General features: G+C 42.6%; 1 protein-coding gene across 7 annotated transcripts in view; it reads left to right on the forward strand.

Moving 5' to 3' along the window:
• The window catches only part of chd6 (chromodomain helicase DNA binding protein 6), a 350247-nt gene that overhangs the window by 99714 nt on the left and 231622 nt on the right, over positions 1–18911 (forward strand). For all 7 annotated transcript variants that reach the window (XM_073062265.1, XM_073062264.1, XM_073062266.1 and 4 more), the window contains one exon: positions 9785–10338. In XM_073062265.1, coding sequence (XP_072918366.1) covers positions 9785–10338 — 554 coding nt within the window. The remainder of the gene's footprint in view (positions 1–9784; positions 10339–18911) is intronic.

An 18911-nucleotide genomic window follows, 5' to 3' on the forward strand; every position in this document is an offset into this window, starting at 1 on the left:
ATGCTGAGCCACGCTCTAAGCTCATCTGCTTTATTCATGATATTCCTCGCATTAAAGTAGACACATCTCAAACCTTCGGACTGAGCGCGTCCCTTCCTTATCACCTGCCTGTCCTTCCTTTAGCACTGTCTCCATGCTTTCTTTATTTGTCAGCCAAACTCCCTTTCCTCCGTCACTTCAGTTCGGATCCCACCCCCCAGCAGTTCTAGTTTAAGCTCTCCCCAATAGCCTTAGTAAACCTTCCCACCAGGATATTGGTTCCCTTCAGATTCAAGTGCAACCTGTCTTTTTTGCACATGTCACACCTGCCCCAGAAGAGGTCCCAATGATCCAGAAATCTGAATCCCCGCCCCCTGCTCCAATCCCTCAGCCACACATTTATCATCTACCTCATTCTATTCCTATACTCACTGTCACGTGGCATAGGCAGTAATTCTGAGATTACTACCTTTGAGGTCCTGTTTCTCAACTTCTTTCCTTAAACCCTGTAGTCTGTTTTCAGGACCTCCTCCCTTTTCCTACCTATGTCATTGGTACCAATATGTATCATGACCTCTGGCTGTTCTCCTTCCCACTTCAAGATATCATGGACGCGATCAGAAACATCCCGGACCCTGGCACCTGGGAGGTAAACTACCATCCACATTTCTTTCCTGTGTCCACAGAATTGCCTATCTGACCCTCTAACTAAAGAGTCTCCTATCACTGCTGCCATCCTCTTCCTTTCCCTACCCTTCTGAACCACAGGGCCAGACTCTGTGCCAGAGGCACAACCACTGTTGCTTCCCCCAGGTAGGCTGTCCATCCCAACTGTACTCAGGCAGGAATACTTATTGTTAAGGGGGACAGTCACTGGGGTACTCTCTAGTACCTTCTTCTTGCCCTTCTCTGTCCTGATTGTTACCCACTTCTCTCTCTTCTGTGGTCCTGGGGTGACTACCAACGTATAGCTCCTCTCTATCACCTCCTCACTCTTCCTGACCAGACAAAGGTCAACGAGCTGCAGCTCCAGATCCCTAATGCAGTCTCTAAGGAGATGCAGCTCGGCGCACCTGGTGCAGATGTGGTTGTCCGGGAGGCCAGGAGTCTACAGGACCTCTCACATCTGATACCGAGCACAGAAAACCAGACTCACACACATACTTTCTGTCTATATTTTAAACAGATAACCTAGCTGGCCTCGACCCCTTATTGCCAAAGCCCTGTTGAGCCAAGGCATTCCTACTCTGTCTCCCACCACTCCGTTGCCCGCTTTGTAAATCTGTCTTCCTTTTAAACTCTTCCTGCTGTTCTCATTGGCTGACCTCCACACGCTTGCGCAGTTGTGCCCCGTTCAAACTGCTGAAGAAATAACCACTGAAGGTTTACTTTTTTTTTTGGTTTTTTCCCCTTCTATATTATGTATTGCATTGAACTGTAGCTAGGTTAACAAATTTCATGACACATGCTGTTGGTAATAAACCTGATTCTGATTCTGAGTCCTATCCTGTTTCTGACAGTGGTGCTCTGCATCCACTATTCTGTGAGAAAGGAAATTTCAAAGACTCTTAAGTCTCAGAGAAAAAAATTCATCTTGTATGTCAACAGACAATAGACAGTAGGTGCAGGAGTAGGCCATTCGGCCCTTCTAGCCAGCACTGCCATTCACTGTGATCATGGCTGATCATACACAATCAGTACCCCGTTCCTGCCCACTCCCCTTGATCCCGCTATCTATAAGAGCTCTATCTAACTCTCTCTTGAATGCATCCAGAGACTTGGCCTCCACTGCCTTCTGGGGCAGAGCATTCCATAGATCCACCACTCTCTGGGTGAAAATGTTTTTCCGCATCTCTGTTCTAAATGGCCTACCTCTTATTCTTAAACTGTGGCCTCTAGTTCTGGACTCACCCATCAGCGGGAACATGCTTCCTGCCTCCAGCATTTCCAATCCCTTAATAATCTTATATGTTTCAATCAGATCCCCTGTCATCCTTCTAAATTCCAGTGTATACAAGCCCAGCCGCTCCAATCTTTCAACATATGACAGTCCCGCCATTCCGGGAATTAACCTTGTGAACCTACGCTGCACTCCCTCAATAGCAAGAATGTCCTTCCTCAAATTTGGAGACCAAAACTGCCCACAATACTCCAGGTGTGGTCTCACCAGGGCCCTGTACAGTTGCAGAAGGACCTCTTTACTCCTATACTCAATTCCTCTTGTTATAAAAGCCAGCATGCCATTAGCTTTCTTCACTGCCTGCTGTACCTGCATGCTTGCTTTCATTGACTGATGTACAAGAACACCTAGATGTCGTTGTACTTCCCCTTTTCCTAACTTGACTCCATTTAGATAGTAATCTGCCTTCCTGTTCTTGCCACCAAAGTGGATAACCTCACATTTATCCACATTAAACTGCACCTGCCATACATTTGCCCACTCACCCAACCTGTCCAAGTCACCCTGCATTCTCATAACATCCTCCTGACATTTCACACTGCCACCCAGCTTTGTGTCATCAGCAAATTTGCTAATGTTACTTTTAATCCCTTCATCTAAATTATTAATGTATATTGTAAACAGCTTCCCAGCACCGAACCTTGCGGTACCCCACTGGTCACAGCCTGCCATTCCGAAAGGGACCCGCTAATCACTACTCTTTGTTTCCTGTCAGCCAGCCAATTTTCAATCCATGTCAGTACTCTGCCCCCAATACTATGTGCCCTAATTTTGCCCACTAATCTCCTATGTGAGACTTTATCAAAAGCTTTCTGTAAGTCCAGGTACACTACATCCACTGGCTCTCCCTTGTCCATTTTCATAGTTACATCCTCAAAAAACTCCAGAAAATTAGTCAAGCATGATTTTCCCTTCATAAATCCATGCTGACTCGGACTGATCCTTCTACTGCTATCCAAATGTGTCGTAATTTCCTCTTTTATAATTGACTCCAGCATCTTTCCCACCACTGATGTCAGGCTAACCGGTCTATAATTCCCTGTTTTCTCTCTCCCTCCTTTCTTGAAAAGTGGGACATTGGCCACCCTCCAATCAGCAGGAACTGTTCCTGAATCTATAGAACATTGGAAAATGATTACCAATGCGTCCACGATTTCTAGAGTCACCTCTTTAAGTACCCTGGGATGCAGACCATCAGGTCCCGGGGACTTATCAGCCTTCAGACTCAACAGTCTATCCAACACCGTTTCTTTCCTAATATAAATTTCCTTCAGTTCATCCTTTACCCTAGTTCCTTTGACCACTATTACATCTGGGAGATTGTTTGTGTGAAGTACCTGTTCAACTCATCTGCCATTTCCTTGTTCCCCATAATAAATTCACCCGTTTCTATCTTCAATGGCCCAATTTTGGTCTTAACTATTTTTTTGCTATTCACATACCTAAAGAAGCTTTTACTATCCTCCTTTATATTCTTGGCTAGTTTATCTTCAAACCTCATTTTTTCTTGGCGTATTGCCTTTTTTGTTATCTTCTGTTGCTCTTTAAAAGCTTCCCAGTCCTCCGGTTTCCCGCTCATCTTTGCTATGTTATACTTCTCTTTTATTTTTATACTGCCCTTTACTTCCCTCGTCAGCCACAGCCACCCCTTACTCCCCTTAGGATCTTTCTTCCTCTTTGGAATGAACCGATCCTGCACCTTCTGCATTATTCCCAGAAATACCTGCCATTGTTGTTCCACTGTCTTCCTTCCCTGCTAGGGTATTGTTCCATTGAACTTTGGCCAGCTCCTCCTCATAGCTCCATAGCTCCCTTTGTTCAACTGTAATACTGACACATCCGATTTTCCCTTCTCCTTCTCAAATTGTAGGTTAAAACATATCATATTATGGTCACTACCTCCTAATGGTTCCTTTACCTCGAGGTCCCTGATCAAATCCGGTTCATTGCACAACACTAAAATCTAGAATTGCCTTCTCCCTGGTAGGCTCCAGTACAAGCTGTTCTAAGAATCCATCTCAGAGACACTCCACAAACTCCCTTTCTTGGGGTCCAGTACCATTCTGATTCTCCCAGTCTATCTGCATGTTGAAATCCCCCATGACAACAGTATCATTACCTTTGCGACATGCCAATTTTAACTCTTCGTTCAACTTACACTCTACATCTAGACTGCTGTTTGGGGGCCTGTAGATAACTCCCATTAGGGTCTTTCTATCCTTAGAATTTCTCAGTTCTATCCATACTGACTCTACATCCCCAGATTCTATGTCCCCCCTCGCAAGGGACTGAATATCATTCCTCACCAACAGAGCCACCCCACCCCCTCTGCCAGTCAGTCTGTCCTTTTGATAAGATGTATACTCTTGAATATTCATTTCCCAGGCCCTGTCCGCTTGAAGCCATGTCTCAGTTATTCCCACAACATCGTACTTGCCAATTTCCAACTGAGCCTCAAGCTCATCTACTTTATTCCTTTTACTTCGTGCATTCATATATAATACTTTTAATTCGGTACTCCCCTCTCCTTTCATATCAATTCCTATTGCACTTGGCCATACTGTATGATCTCTTCTTGAGCTTTCTACTCCATTGATTCTGTTGTCCTTTTTAACTTTTCTTATTTTCACTTTCCCTTTAACTCCATAAATGAGCAATCCTGTCCTTTTAAATAGTGACCTCTACATCTAAGTTCTCTCACAGGAAGAAACTCCCTCACCTATGCTGACGGACTTATTTATTTTTTGAGATGCAGCGTGGAACGGGTCCTTCCAGCCCTTTGGGTCATGACGACCAGCACACCCTGATTTAACCCTAGCCTAGTGATTGTGAACACCAGATTTATGTTAATTAAATAGGCAGGGCCTCCCACACTCACACCTGATTGTCATTCCATTGATTGAAACACCTGACTGTAATTCCCCCCTTTAAATGAACTGATATTCCAAGAAGTTCACATTTTTTCCAACAAATACATGTAATATTGGATTTTTTTCTCAATAAACAAATGGGCAAGTATAATGTTTTTGCGGTATTTATTAAGTTGGGTTCTCTTTATCTAGTTGTATGACTTGCATGAAGACCTGATCAAATTTTAGGTCATATTCATGCAGAAATAGAGAAAATTCTAAAGAGTTCACGAACTTTCTAGCACCATTATACAAGGGTTCACATACTTGTTCCAGCATGGACTGTGAATGATTAAACAATGTATTCAATAAAGACATGAAAAGTACAATTGTTTGTGTTTTATTAGTTTAGGAAGATTGTGTTTGTCTGTTATTGTGACTTAGGTGAAGATCAGACCACATTTTATGAGTAATTAATGCAGAAAACCAGGTAATTGCAAAGGGTTCACAAACTTTTTCTTACAACTATATGCAGGTGATATTAAACCTGATTCTGATTTGATTCTGACATTTTCTTCAACATCTTTTTCTACGCTCAAAAACTGAACTGCTGAGCAGCTGATGACCTGTGAATGAGTTAGGTGTCAGCTGCTGTCATTTCCTGTCTTTGTACCAAGGTGGCACCTCAAATGTTAGTTAATATGCACAAATCTGGACCATTCACGTTGAGGGAAAATTCGTTGTTGGAGCTCAGAATGGGTGTTTTCTGGTAATGGATGTTAGTGTTCTTTTTGTATAGTTATTAATTTGATTTGTATTGCATTCCCATATTATTTTCAACATATGTATCAGTTCTCTGAATTGGAATCTAAACCCACTAATTCTACATTATGTGAATGATTAAACAACATATTCAATAAAGGCATGAAAAGTACAATTTTGCTGTTTAGTTGGACATGATTCTCACTCACAATACACTTAATGGGTTGTAAAGTATTTTTGGAACATCCAGAAGAAGTGAAAATAATAACAAGTGCAAGTCAGTGTTTCATTAAAATGTCTAAAAGATATCTACATGAGATTTAATGAACAAAATTTGACACCAAACCTTACAGAAGTGTGACCAAACATGAGGTCAAAGAACATAAGAACTTAAGAGATAGGAGCAGGAGTAGGCCAATCAGCCCCTCAAGCCTGCTCCGCCATTCAACAAGATCATGGCTGATCCAATCTTAACTGTAGTTTTCACCGAATCCCACAAGGCAACAGTGCCAACCAACAGGGCACCATGCCGCCCATTTTATTTTATTATTCATCCTGCCCAAACCCATGTGATCACCCGGGGGAAAAAAACCGAGTTGCCAATTGAGGAGAAAAAATCTGGAAAATTCCTCTCCGACCCATCCAGGCTATCGAAATCTGGTCCAGGAGATCACATGGCTGATCTAAACCTAGCCTCATGTCCACTTACCTGCTCGCTCACCGTATCCCCTAATGCCATTTTTATCCAGGAAAATGTCTATCTCCGTTTTGAATTTATTGAGTGTAGTAGCGTCCACAGCTCTCTGGGGCAGTAAATTCCACAGCCCCACCACCCTCTGAGTGAAGAAATTTCTCCGCATCTCAGTCCTGGAACGGCATCCCCTTATTTTAAGATTATGCCCCCTAGTCCTAGTTTCACCCATCATTGGGAACATTCTCCCCGCATCCACCCGATCAAGCCCCTTCACAATCTTATATGTTTCAATAAGATCGCCTCTCATTCTTCGGAACTCCAATGAGTAGAGTCCCAATCTACTCAACCTCTCATCATACATCAACCCACCCATCCCCGGAATTAACCTAGTGAACCTTCTCTGCACTGCCTCGAGAGCCAGTATGTCTTTTCTTAAATATGGACACCAGAACTGCACGCAGTACTCCAGGTGTGGTCTCACCAATACCCGGTACAACTGCAGTAAGACCTCCCTGTTCTTATACTCCATCCCCCTAGCAATAAAAGCCAGCATTCCATTGGCCTTCTTGACCACCTGCTGCACTTGCATACTAACTTTTTGTGTTTCCTGCACCAGGACCCCCAGATCCCTTTGCACAGAAGCACTTTCCAGTTTCTCTCCATTTAGATAATAACTTGCTCTATTATTTTTCCTGCCAAAGTGCAAGACCTCACACTTGTCAGTATTATATTTCATCTGCCAAATGTCTGCCCAATCACTCAGCCTATCTATGTCCCCCTGCAGGGTTTCAATGTCCTCCGCACTCATTACACTCCCTCCCATCTTTGTGTCATCAGCAAACTTCGATACGTTGCACTTAGTCCCTTTCTCCAAATCATTAATATAGGTTGTAAAGAGTTGGGGTCCCAACACCGACCCCTGCGGAACACCACTAGTCACCAACTGCCAGTCTGAGAATAAACCATTTATCCCAACTCTCTGTTTTCTGTTAGAAAGCCAATCCTCCACCCATGCCAGAATATTATCCCAATCCCATGATTTTTTTACTTTAAGTAATAATCTTTGGTGTGGCACCTTGTCAAATGCCTTTTGGAAGTCCAAATACACCACATCCACTGGTTCCCCTTTATCTACCCTATATGTTATGTCCTCAAAGAACTCCAACAAGTTTGTCAAACATGACTTCCCTTTTGTAAAGCCATGCTGACTTTGTCCTATTAAGCTATGTTTATCCAAATGCCCTGTTACTGTTTCCTTAATTATCGATTCCAACGTTTTGCCAACCACAGATGTTAGGCTAACTGGCCTATAATTCCCAGCCTTCTGTCTATTGCCCTTTTTAAATAAAGGAGTTACATTAGCATTTTTCCAATCTGCCGGGACCTTTGCCGAGTCCAGCGAGTTTTGAAAAATTATCACTAATGCATCCACAATCCCGACCGCCACTTCCCTTAAGACCCTAGGATGCAAGCCATCCGGTCCAGGGGATTTATCCACCTTCAGTCCCATTAATTTATCAAGTACCATTTCCTTGGTGATTTGAATCGTAGTTAGCTTCTCTCCCCCTAGAGCCCCCTGTTTATCCAATGTTGGGATATTTTGAGTGTCCTCTACTGTAAAAACTGATACAAAATATTTGTTCAGCGTTTCCACCATCTGCATGTCCCCTACCATTAATTTCCCGGTCTCATCTTCTAGGGGACCAACATTTACTTTAGCCACCCTTTTTCTTTTTATGTAACTATAAAAACTCTTACTATCTGCTTTTATGTTTTTTGCCAATTTACTTTCATAATCTATCTTCCCCTTCTTAATCAATCTTTTTGTTATTTGCTGCTGATCTTTAAAAGCTTCTCGATCTTCAATCTTCCCACTAGATTTAGCTACCTTATTTTTTAGTCGTATACTTTGCTTTATTTCTTTACTTAGCTACGGATAACTATTTTTTCTTTTACACCCTTTTTTCTTCAGTGGAATATATTTTTCTTGATAGTTGTAAAATAACTCCTTAAATATACACCACTGATCAAGTACCGATCTACCCTTTAATCTATTTTCCCAATCCATCTTTAGCAATTCCGCTCTCATACCATCATAGTCTCCTTTATTTAAGCTCAGTACGCTTGTTTGAGATCCAACCCTCTCATCCTCTAATTGAATATGGAATTCGACCATGTTATGGTCACTCATTCCAAGGGGATCCTTTACTAGGACATTTTTTATTAGTCCTGTCTCATTACACAGGACCAGATCTAAGACTGCTTGCCCCCTTGTCGGCTCAGTAACATATTGTTCAAGGAACCCATCCTGAATACACTCAATAAACTCTTCTTCAAGGCTGCCGTGTCCAACTTGATTAGTCCAATCAATATGAAAGTTAAAATCCCCCATAATTATAACTGTTCCCTTATTACAAGCCCCAACTATTTCCTGATTTATGCTCCGACCAACTGAGTTACAGCTGTTTGGAGGCCTATAGACTACTCCCACCACTGCTTTTTTCCCTTTACTATTTCTTATTTCTAGAGTTAGAGTTTGAGAAGCCTTGCACGTAAGAGGGAGGTAGTAGAATACCACAGTAGTGTAGTAGTTAGTGTGATACGTGTTAGAGTTCAGAATCCTTAGTAAGGAGTTTGTATGCCTGGGTTTCCTCCAGGTGTTCCAGTTTCCTGCTACAGTCCAAAGATATCCCAGTTAGTAGGTTACTTTGTCATTGTAAATTGTCCTGAGTTTTGGCCATGGTTAAATAGGTGGATTGCTGGGTGGTGCAACTTGTTGGCTGGAAGAACCTGTTCCACGCTGTATCTCAAAGATAAATAAAAAATAAATAAAGAGATTTAGTCAGGTCTTAAACAAATTCAGGGACACAGAGATCACAGAAGATTTTGCTTCTGAAAGAGGATATAGAACCTACGGAGTATAAAGCTAAAGAGAGGTGTGCCAACAAAGATGGGAATTTTATAAAACTAGTTCTGTTGTTGAGTCAGTCTTCTTGGATAGAGGGAAGATTCAGTCACTCATTGTGTTTGAATACAAGGAATATCTTCTGAACAGACGTATGGGAGCTCTGTGGGTCCTCTTCATTACTAGTTACCTCTGGAAAAACAAGAGAAATTAAGTAAATGACAAGAGGAGTTTGTATGTTATAGTGCCTGTGAGTACTTTGTACTCACAGAATTGGCCCACATAAATGTTTTGTTTTATAATTGGACCCATACCTTGGAAGAATGCACATGTGTCATCAATAGCTGAAAGTTAAAATTACACAGTAACCTGTTTTTACAGGCAGTTGACATTATTAACCCAGGCAAGAGAATTTATTGTGGAATTTTGAAAATGCAAACACACGTGGGCGATATTATGTCATAATGGCCAGTACTTAGCCAAATTCAACATGACTTTCCCAAAGATTCTCTGTAACATTTCGATGATTTATAGCATTGAAATAAAATAAGTTTTAAAATGATTAACAAGTTGATGAAAGTGTTTAAAACTTTTGGAATTAACTGTTTTCTCAAAGATTGTTTTGTATATTGCAGCCTTCTACTTCAAAGACTTCCAAACAGCCTCTGATACCCAGTGCCTCACCAGTTGGTGAACATGCATTACAGCTCTCTCACAGCAGCACCAAGGACCAACCAAGCCCCTACAGTCCAGCCAGCAGTCCAGAAGCTGCTGGTCATCTGATCGAGACCAGCAGCAAGAAAGTTGTACATGGTACACAGTTGGAAGTGAGTGTGGACCAACCACTGCCTCTTACCAAGGCTGAGGATGTCAGTACAGGGGTTAAGAAAAAAAGAAAGAAAAAAGAACCAAAGGAGGAAGCAGGTGGTGAAACAGTAACAGACGCACCCAAACCAAAGAAGAAGAGAAAGGAGCCCAAGGGTGATAAAGAAACAAAAGAGGGCAAAGGAGCAAAAGAGCCCAAGGGCTCTAAAGGGTCAAGGAACCGTGGAGAGCCTAAAGAACCTAAAGGTACCAAGGGGGCCAAAGAGCTGAAGGAATCTAAGGGTGCTAAGGAACTGAAGCAGCTGAGAGAGCCAAAATGTAAATCCAACACCACACCCAAATCCAAGAGCAGCAAGAAAGCCAGGTATGGAGTTTCCATTATGTACACTGAATATTTATTTTCCCTTGGTAGTTCACTATTGCTTGGTGCATTTGTTGCAATAATTTCATTGTATTTTTCTGGAGGAGTAAGTCATTCAGTTGCAGTGAAGTTTTTTAACGTCTTTCTGTTGGTACTTTCAAGCTGCTTAGTTAAATATGTGAGCTTATTCCTGTTTACTGCTGTTGAAATTCTGTATAACACAGTAAATGCTAGCATTTAAACATCTCTCAATTACATTGCATCCAGCGTACAGTATAGAACTGTACCCCTCATTTCAACTGGTCCTTGGCTCTACATGGTTCCTTACATTGTCTTTCCACCTTATCGCTCTAATTCATGGAATATAGATGTCAATGGCAAGGACATTACAGAGCAGCATTTCTACATTTAAGAAATATTGCAAAGGTGTGACTGTTTCTGTCTTGTAATGATGTTGAAAGTCTAATTCGCACCTTTATATCCAATAGACTAGATTACTACAATGCACTTTTTCTGGCCTTCCAAAACAATCTATTGTCAAACTTCAACTCATTCAGAGCATAGCTGCTGGACTTTTAACTAAAACCAGGAAGAGGGTGAATTTCACTCCTATCCTACCTATTCTGCATTGGTTTTCTGTATCTTTTAGAACTGATTTTAAAACTATCTTGCTTTTAAAACTACCAATGGCCTGGGACTGGAGTACATCAATTACTGCTCGAACTCTCAGGTTGTCTTGTGTTTGTCTTTAAATTTAAACAATCTTCCTCAAAAAATAATTTTTTGAACTACACTCCTAAACTGTGACACTCAATAGCTAAACCTATAAGGAATACAGACTTGATTGTCTTTTTTAAACATTAGCTCAAAATCTATTTATTTAACTTGCTTTTAACTAACATATTTTTGTCTTTTATTTTCATTCTTGCACTATCCCATTGTAAAACACTTTGAACAATATTGTATGAAAAGTGCTCTATAAATCAGTTATTTTTTGTTTCTCAGCTCAAGCTGGTAAAACCTTAGGTATGGACATACTCCTTTCTCAATTGCTAGGAACTTTTGGATTATTCTGGTGATGTTTAGTATTGTGGTTTTCTGGAGACTTACATAAATGTTGCTGCAGGCCTAATTGTTTAATGCTATTGTGTAGTGCCTTTGGGGTGATATCAGTTGTAGATATTACTATTGGGATATTGTATACCCTATTCATGTTCCATAGTCTTTCAATTTCCTCTTTTAATTCAGCATTTTTTTTACTTATTGTTTTTTACTTACTGATTTCTGCATGTTATGTGCGGTTGGAATGGCTATATCCATTAAGTAAATTGTTCTTGCTTTTTTATCCCATAATATTATATCTGGACGGTTATTATATATTGCCCTATCTGTAATAATGCATTGAGTTGTTATGAACCCCATAACTGGGTCACTTACCAGCAAAGATAGAGAGGTCCGTTGAAGTCTGATGGTACTATTTTTAAACGTTTTATTTATAAAGGGGCACAAAAGTAAGGTTAATACAAACATTCAGATAATATATGTCATCAATACTCAATCTAAAGCGCGGGTATAGTAATAATCAACAATAAGAAATAGCTCTATCGTTTGTCTAGGGGTAAAAATATTGTCCGATGGAAATATCAAAGTCCCTGGAGTTCATGCAGGCTTTTAGCCTTTTTGGGACCACTGGGTTTCACGTGTTGGAGAGAGAGAGAATTTTTGGTGAGAAAATAAACTTGCCAGCCTTTTGGACTCAAATCGTTGAATCGGGAACGTGGGTTCCCCGTTGTCAGTTCAAAGTCCTTTTCGGTGTTATCAGCCACTCGCTCCCCAAGCTAGGGGAAACGAACCACACGTGGCTTCCGAATAGCTTCCTGTCATCATGGGAGCGATGAGCGTTGGTGTCTCCTTCTGGTGCGTTGCTCAGGGTACTGCCTCCTGCAGTCCCCTTTTTATCCTGACTTGCAGAGTTGTAGATGTCAATCAAGGTGGGGTGATGCAATCCCCACCCCACATTGCCCGAGGGTGTGCACGCAGCCCTGATCGCTGGCACGTAGCATAGAGTCGCAATCCACATAGGTGTCTCTAAGAACAACGGTCAAATCCATTGCGTTGTCTCTCTCTCTCATTTCCTGGGTCCCAGACCCGAATTAATAGCGATCTTGCGATTCTCAGGAAGGAGGGGGGCTGGGGTCATAACACCTCCCCTCTTTAAAAAAACGTTTTTACCAGCGGTTAAAAAGGGATTCGTACAGAGACTTACAGGATTTTAGAATCTAACACAATACAAAAGCTTTTCTTTTCACTACAGAGCTATACAGTTATATATTTAATTCAGCATCTAAACAGGTAACGATTACAGTGGCACTTCCTTTAATATTTTTCCCTCTTGTACCTGACTAAAGGCTGGTAGCATCAGATTTCAACTTAACAGGCAGGTTGTCTTTGTTATTCACATGCTTTGTCAAAATCCCCTACAGCCAGTTTTTCTATTTAAAAATGGCGCCCCATTAACCGTCACCCTTTTTCCGGTGAGTTCATACGGGAGGAACTCGATTAGTTTGGCGAGGTAAACTCCCGCCCGTCTCGTTCATAGGAGTTATTCTATCAACACCGTGTCCCAGACTTAGGTCATTTCCACCCAATTCTTTAGTTTTCTCTTCAGGAACCGTCATGTTATTAGTTTTCAATTTAAGATCTGCAAGCGATCCCTCTTTGTTCAAACAGCATTTCAAATTCGGCTGATTCACACCACACCCTTGAATAACAATAGTGTGTGGTGCCTCGGCAGCTCCCGGCTTACTCTGTAAGCGATCTGCAGGGTTTAAATTTTCTTCATTTGGTTTGGGAACTACAAACTTTTCGTTCCCTTCAATAATAATATTTATCCCCCCATGTTCGAGTTCCGCCTTAAGTTTCACCACCCCTTCGAGTACAAACACCTGGGAACCTTTACTTCCCACAATTACCAGGGTTAACCCTGTCTTCACTGAACCCAGTCTATCTGACCCAAAAGGACGGCCGTCTCGTTCAGCTGAATCAGATACCTCAGACCTTTTCTGAGCTCCGTGACTAGGTTCGGGACCATGTGCATCCCCGTCTTGGACACTCTCAAATGGGACATTGACCTCTTCCAGGCTTTCAATACCCGTACCTTTTTCAAATTCCAAATTCCCTTGCTCCTCCCAGCAACTCTCTGGGCAACTCCCTTCCGGAGTAAACTCAACCCCGCGGGCTGAAACAACCTCATCTGCCAACCCGGCAGACCTCTCCAAGGTAATGGCATCCTTTTCATCTAGGACTGCCCTCATCTCATTATCTGGAACACCTTTATAACTCTCAACTTCTTCAAACAGGTCTGCCAACCCAGACAGATCATCCATGTCCAACTCTGGACCTATTAACAGCTTTATCTGTTTCTCATCTTTATTTCCTACCTCTAGGACCTTCCTCTTTGCTAAGGACAGATCTATCTCCTCTGTCTTACTCCCTTTCACTTTACTACTCCTCGCTTTACCACCCTCTAAACCCTCGTGGCACAGAGTCGGTAAAGACGTCTCGGCCAAATCAAAACTGGCCAATTTTAAAATGCTCTTGGTCTCAGCTGCCGCTCTCGACAGGCTGCGAGTGACTGCACATACGGGATAGCTCGGGGACGCTAGGGGCGGGGCCTCAACACGCACCGGTCGGCGGGTCATAGTAATGGCTGACCAAACCTTACCCCCTGCTAAATCGTTGCCAAGAAGGACGTCCACGTCGGTTCTCGGGAGTTCTGATGGCACCCCTATTTCAACTGATCCATACACCAGCTCACAATCCATAATGACCATATGTAAGGACACCATTTCTATCCATTTTCCTATGCCTCTCAGGGCTACCTCTCCCGTCTGAGGTCCGAATTTTAACACTTTACTGCTAATCAATGATAGCTCCGCCCCTGTGTCTCCAAATCCGTACGGGAATTGGTGGGTCCCCCTCCCTCAAAGACATGGTTCCGTGTGACAGATAAATCTCAGACCCCTTTTGCACTCTGCCTACCCGGGGCTCTCTTGTCGATTTTCTGATTACCACTGCACACCCGATAGGGACCGCTGCTTTCCCCTTTTCTGGCTCCTTCCTCGGAGCAAAGCACTTAGATGCAATATGACCCATCTTTCCACAATTAAAACAGGTCAAGTCAGGACCTCTCCTGCCGTCGTGCCTCTCCTCCTCATTTTTACCACTAGCTCCCGGCGGGACCTCTGCCTCAGCCAGCGGACTTTCTCGATCGTTCCCACGGTCTCTTGGGGTACTTTTATTCGAGGGAAACTTTGCCTTGTGGGTTAGGGCATATTCATCTGCGAACCTAGCAATTTCTGAGATGGACTTATTCGGCTTCTCATTCAAATACATCCGGATCCCCTCCGGAACACAACCTTTAAATTCCTCAATCAAAATTAACTCCCTGAGACGCCCATGATCCTCGCCCACCGTTTCTGCGGTGCACCAACGGTCCAAGAGCACCCCCTTCTCATGGGCAAACTCGGTATACGTCTGATTCCACCCTTTTCGTAAATTTCTGAACCTTTGTCTATAAGCTTCAGGTACTAGCTCGTAACTCCGGAGAATGGCCTCCTTTACTTTGGCATAATTCTCCGCTTCCCCCTCCTCGATGGACAACGCCGCATATGCTCGTTGTGCCTTCCCTTTTAACACACTTTGTAACAACGCCACCCACTGCTCTTTGGGCCACGTCTGATTCACTGCCACCTTTTCAAAAAGCAAGAAATAAGTATCAACATCCATCTCCTCGAACGGAGGTACTAACCTTAACTCCTGACTAACATTAAACCGCTCCTCTCGGTCTGACCCTTGATCCCTTCGCTCTTTCCTTAACTTCTCCATCTCCAAGTCAGGTTTCCTCTGTTTCTCTGCTTCCTCATACTCTCTCTCCTTCTCGGCCCTTTCCTTCTCCTCTCTCTCTGCTGCTTCCAGCTCTTTTACTTTAATTTCATGTTCCCTCCTTAATTTCTCCAACTCTAACTGAGTCGTCCCACTAGCTGGTACCTTTTCAGGGATATTTTCCAAATCCTCAGCTGTAAACACCTTCTTCCCAATGTAATACTGAGTTATGGCCCTTCGCACTTCCCGCTTTTTCATTGATGACCTCACCTCTGTGAGGCTTAACCCCTTCGCCAGATTTACCAAGTCTAATTTGGTAGCCGCCTCTAGCGCCCCCAGAGTCAGGTTTCCCATAAATTCCTCCATGTTCATCTTTGCTGGTTTCCCGTCTGGCTACCCGCGTACCAGATCCAAGTTTGGACTTACAATCCCGATTCACTGGCCTCCCAATTTGGTGTCAAATCCTGAGACGAGAACCCCAAGTTGTTTAAGAACCCCATAACTGGGTCACTTACCAGCAAAGATAGAGAGGTCTGCTGAAGTCTGATGGTACTATTTTTAAATGTTTTATTTATAAAGGGGCACAAAAGTAAGGTTAATACAAACATTCAGATAATATACGTCGTCAATACTCAATCTAAAGCGTGGGTATAGTAATAATCAACAATAAGAAATAGCTCTATCGTTTGTCTAGGGGTAAAAATATTGTCCGATGGAAATATCAAAGTCTCTGGAGTTCATGCAGGCTTTTAGCCTTTTTGGGACCACTGGGTTTCACGTGTTGGAGAGAGAGAGAACTTTTGGTGAGAAAATAAACTTGCCAGCCTTTTGGACTCAAATCGTTGAATCGGGAACGTGGGTTCCCCGTTGTCAGTTCGAAGTCCTTTTTGGTGTTATCAGCCACTCGCTCCCTAGGCTATGGGAAACAAACCACACGCGGCTTCCGAATAGCTTCCCGTCATCACGGGAGCGATGAGCGATGGTGTCTCCTTCTGGTGCGTCCTGCAGTCCCCTTTTTATCCTGACTTGCAGAGTTGTAGATGTCAATCAAGGTGGGGTGATGCGATCCCTACCCCACATTGCCCGAGGGTGTGCATGCAGCCCTGATCGCTGGCACGTAGCATAGAGTCACAATCCACACAGGTGTCTCTAAGAACAATGGTCAAATCTGTTGCGTTGTCTCTCTCTCATTTCCTGGGTCCCAGACCCGAATTAATAGCGATCTTGCGATTCTCAGGAAGGAGGGGGGCTGGGGTCATAACAGGTTATAATATAATTTGTAGGACCCTGACTCTAAAATTGGAGCAGGCTTGTATTTATAGTAAGGTATGGTGTTTGAGTTTGTATTTTAAAGCAAGATGTAGCAGTAACTTGAACAAACCAATGGCGTTGCTGGCGACCTAGCACAATTTGTTATCCTTGTATGACGCGCCCTCCAATCATAAATTAAATGGTCAACAAAAGGTATGACACCTGGCAGTTCCCAGAGCCAAACTGCCCAGAACAAACCATAAATACGTAACTTACTTCCTTCACTTTTACCACATTCCTTCCCATTTGACTACCGTAGATTCCGGACTACAGAGCGCACCTGATTAAAAGCCGCTGGCTCTAATTTTAGAAATAAAATCAATTTTTTAATTGTAAAGGCCGCACCGGATTTTAGGCCGCATCGCTACTTTTAAATATACATACGTATCGGTAACACAAATTACGTTGCATATACTTTTTTACTGAACAGCACGAACAACATTCCAATATCTCCTAGCGACTGGTAAAAATATATATACTGCGAGCCTTTAACTTAAAAGCAGCGTTTTCGCTCGGGTCTGACGCGCTTGCGTAACGCGATCGGGTCTAATCGGGTCTGACGCGCTTGCGTAACGCGATCGGGTCTAATCGGGTCTGACGCGCTTGCGTAACGCGATCGGGTCTAATCGGGTCAGACGCGCTTGCGTAACGCGATCGGGTCTAATCGGGTCTGACGCGCTCGGGTCTTGCTTTTCTTCGAGTATTTTCCATGTTGATGAGGGTGAGTACAAATGACTGATTTACAATAATTTAATTGTGAAAGTGCGCTTGATTTATTGTACAATTTCATTGGACCTCTGTGAACTACTCATCAATTTTATTGGTCTACTGTTACGAGGCAAAATGTTTACGAGGCGGCATGAAAAAAAACCATGTATTAGCCGCTCCGGATTAAAGGCCGCAGAGTTCAAAGCTGTTCAAAATGTGGGAAAAAAGTAGCGGCTTATAATCCGGAATCTACGGTAGTTACCATAACAAATGCAATAAACGTGTAACACAGAATACAAAGCAAGTAAAGAGCAGATGCATGGCTCCTGCATTCTAGCTCCCTAATTATCATACTGTGTAGATTTTGGTGAATGATGTTTTGCTACTTGATTGTTCCAGTGTAAGTAATCAGATTGAGTTAAACTGCTGCAGGATCCTGTAATGTGTTGGATTGTTTATAGTTTTTCTTGACATAGATAGATAGATAGATACTTTATTCATCCCCATGGGGAAATTCAACATTTTTTCCAATGTCCCATACAATTGTAGCAAAACTAATTACATACAATACTTAACTCAGTAAAAATATGATATGCATCTAAATCACTCTCTCAAAAAGCATTAATAATAGCTTTTAAAAAGTTCTTAAGTAGTTTACTTAAATACATTAAATACAATCAACCCCAGCACTTTAACATATCTTACTCCTGGCGGTTGAATTGTAAAGCCTAATGGCATTGGGGAGTATTGACCTCTTCATCCTGTCTGAGGAGCATTGCATCGATAGCAACCTGTCGCTGAAACTGCTTCTCTGTCTCTGGATGGTGCTATGTAGAGGATGTTCAGGGTTTTCCATAATTGACCGTAGCCTACTCAGTGCCCTTCGCTCAGCTACCGATGTTATACTCTCCAGTACTTTGCCCACGACAGAGCCCGCCTTCCTTACCAGCTTATTAAGACGTGAGGCGTCCCTCTTCTTAATGCTGCCTCCCCAACACGCCATCACAAAGAAGAGGGCGCTCTCCACAACTGACCTATAGAACATCTTCAGCATCTCACTACAGACATTGAATGACGCCAACCTTCTAAGGAAGTACAGTCGACTCTGTGCCTTCCTGCACAAGGCATCTGTGTTGGCAGTCCAGTCTAGCTTCTCGTCTAACTGTACTCCCAGATACTTGTAGGTCTTAACCTGCTCCACACATTCTCCATTAATGATCACTGGCTCCATATGAGGCCTAGATCTCCTAAAGTCCACCACCATCTCCTTGGTCTTGGTGACATTTAAATTTGTTGGTCTTTTATTATGTATTTTTAATCATTTTTGTGTCAATCACCTGGTCCTGTACTGCCTCAAGGAACCCCTCTGTTGCTGGGAAGAGGTCTCCAACTCTGAGCCAGGCGTTTGACACTTCCTTGTAGACTTCTAGTCTGCTCAAATTGTGGGGATGTCTTCCACTGAGATCATACTCTTCCATTGGTTAACTTTTCTTCTGCAGTGATAATTTCTGAGGTGTGCTTTCATTTAAGTTTAGTGGTGTGTATTTCTTATCAGAATTGCATATTATCATGTAGAGTGCTGAATCCTGTTTTCATTGATGAAACTATATCCTTAGAAGTTTTATCTGTTGTGTAATTTTTTTAAATGTTTGTTATTCTAATTCATCCTTCTG

The sequence above is a fragment of the Hemitrygon akajei genome, chromosome 11 (genome assembly GCF_048418815.1).
Source record: "Hemitrygon akajei chromosome 11, sHemAka1.3, whole genome shotgun sequence".
Lineage (NCBI taxonomy): Eukaryota > Metazoa > Chordata > Chondrichthyes > Myliobatiformes > Dasyatidae > Hemitrygon > Hemitrygon akajei.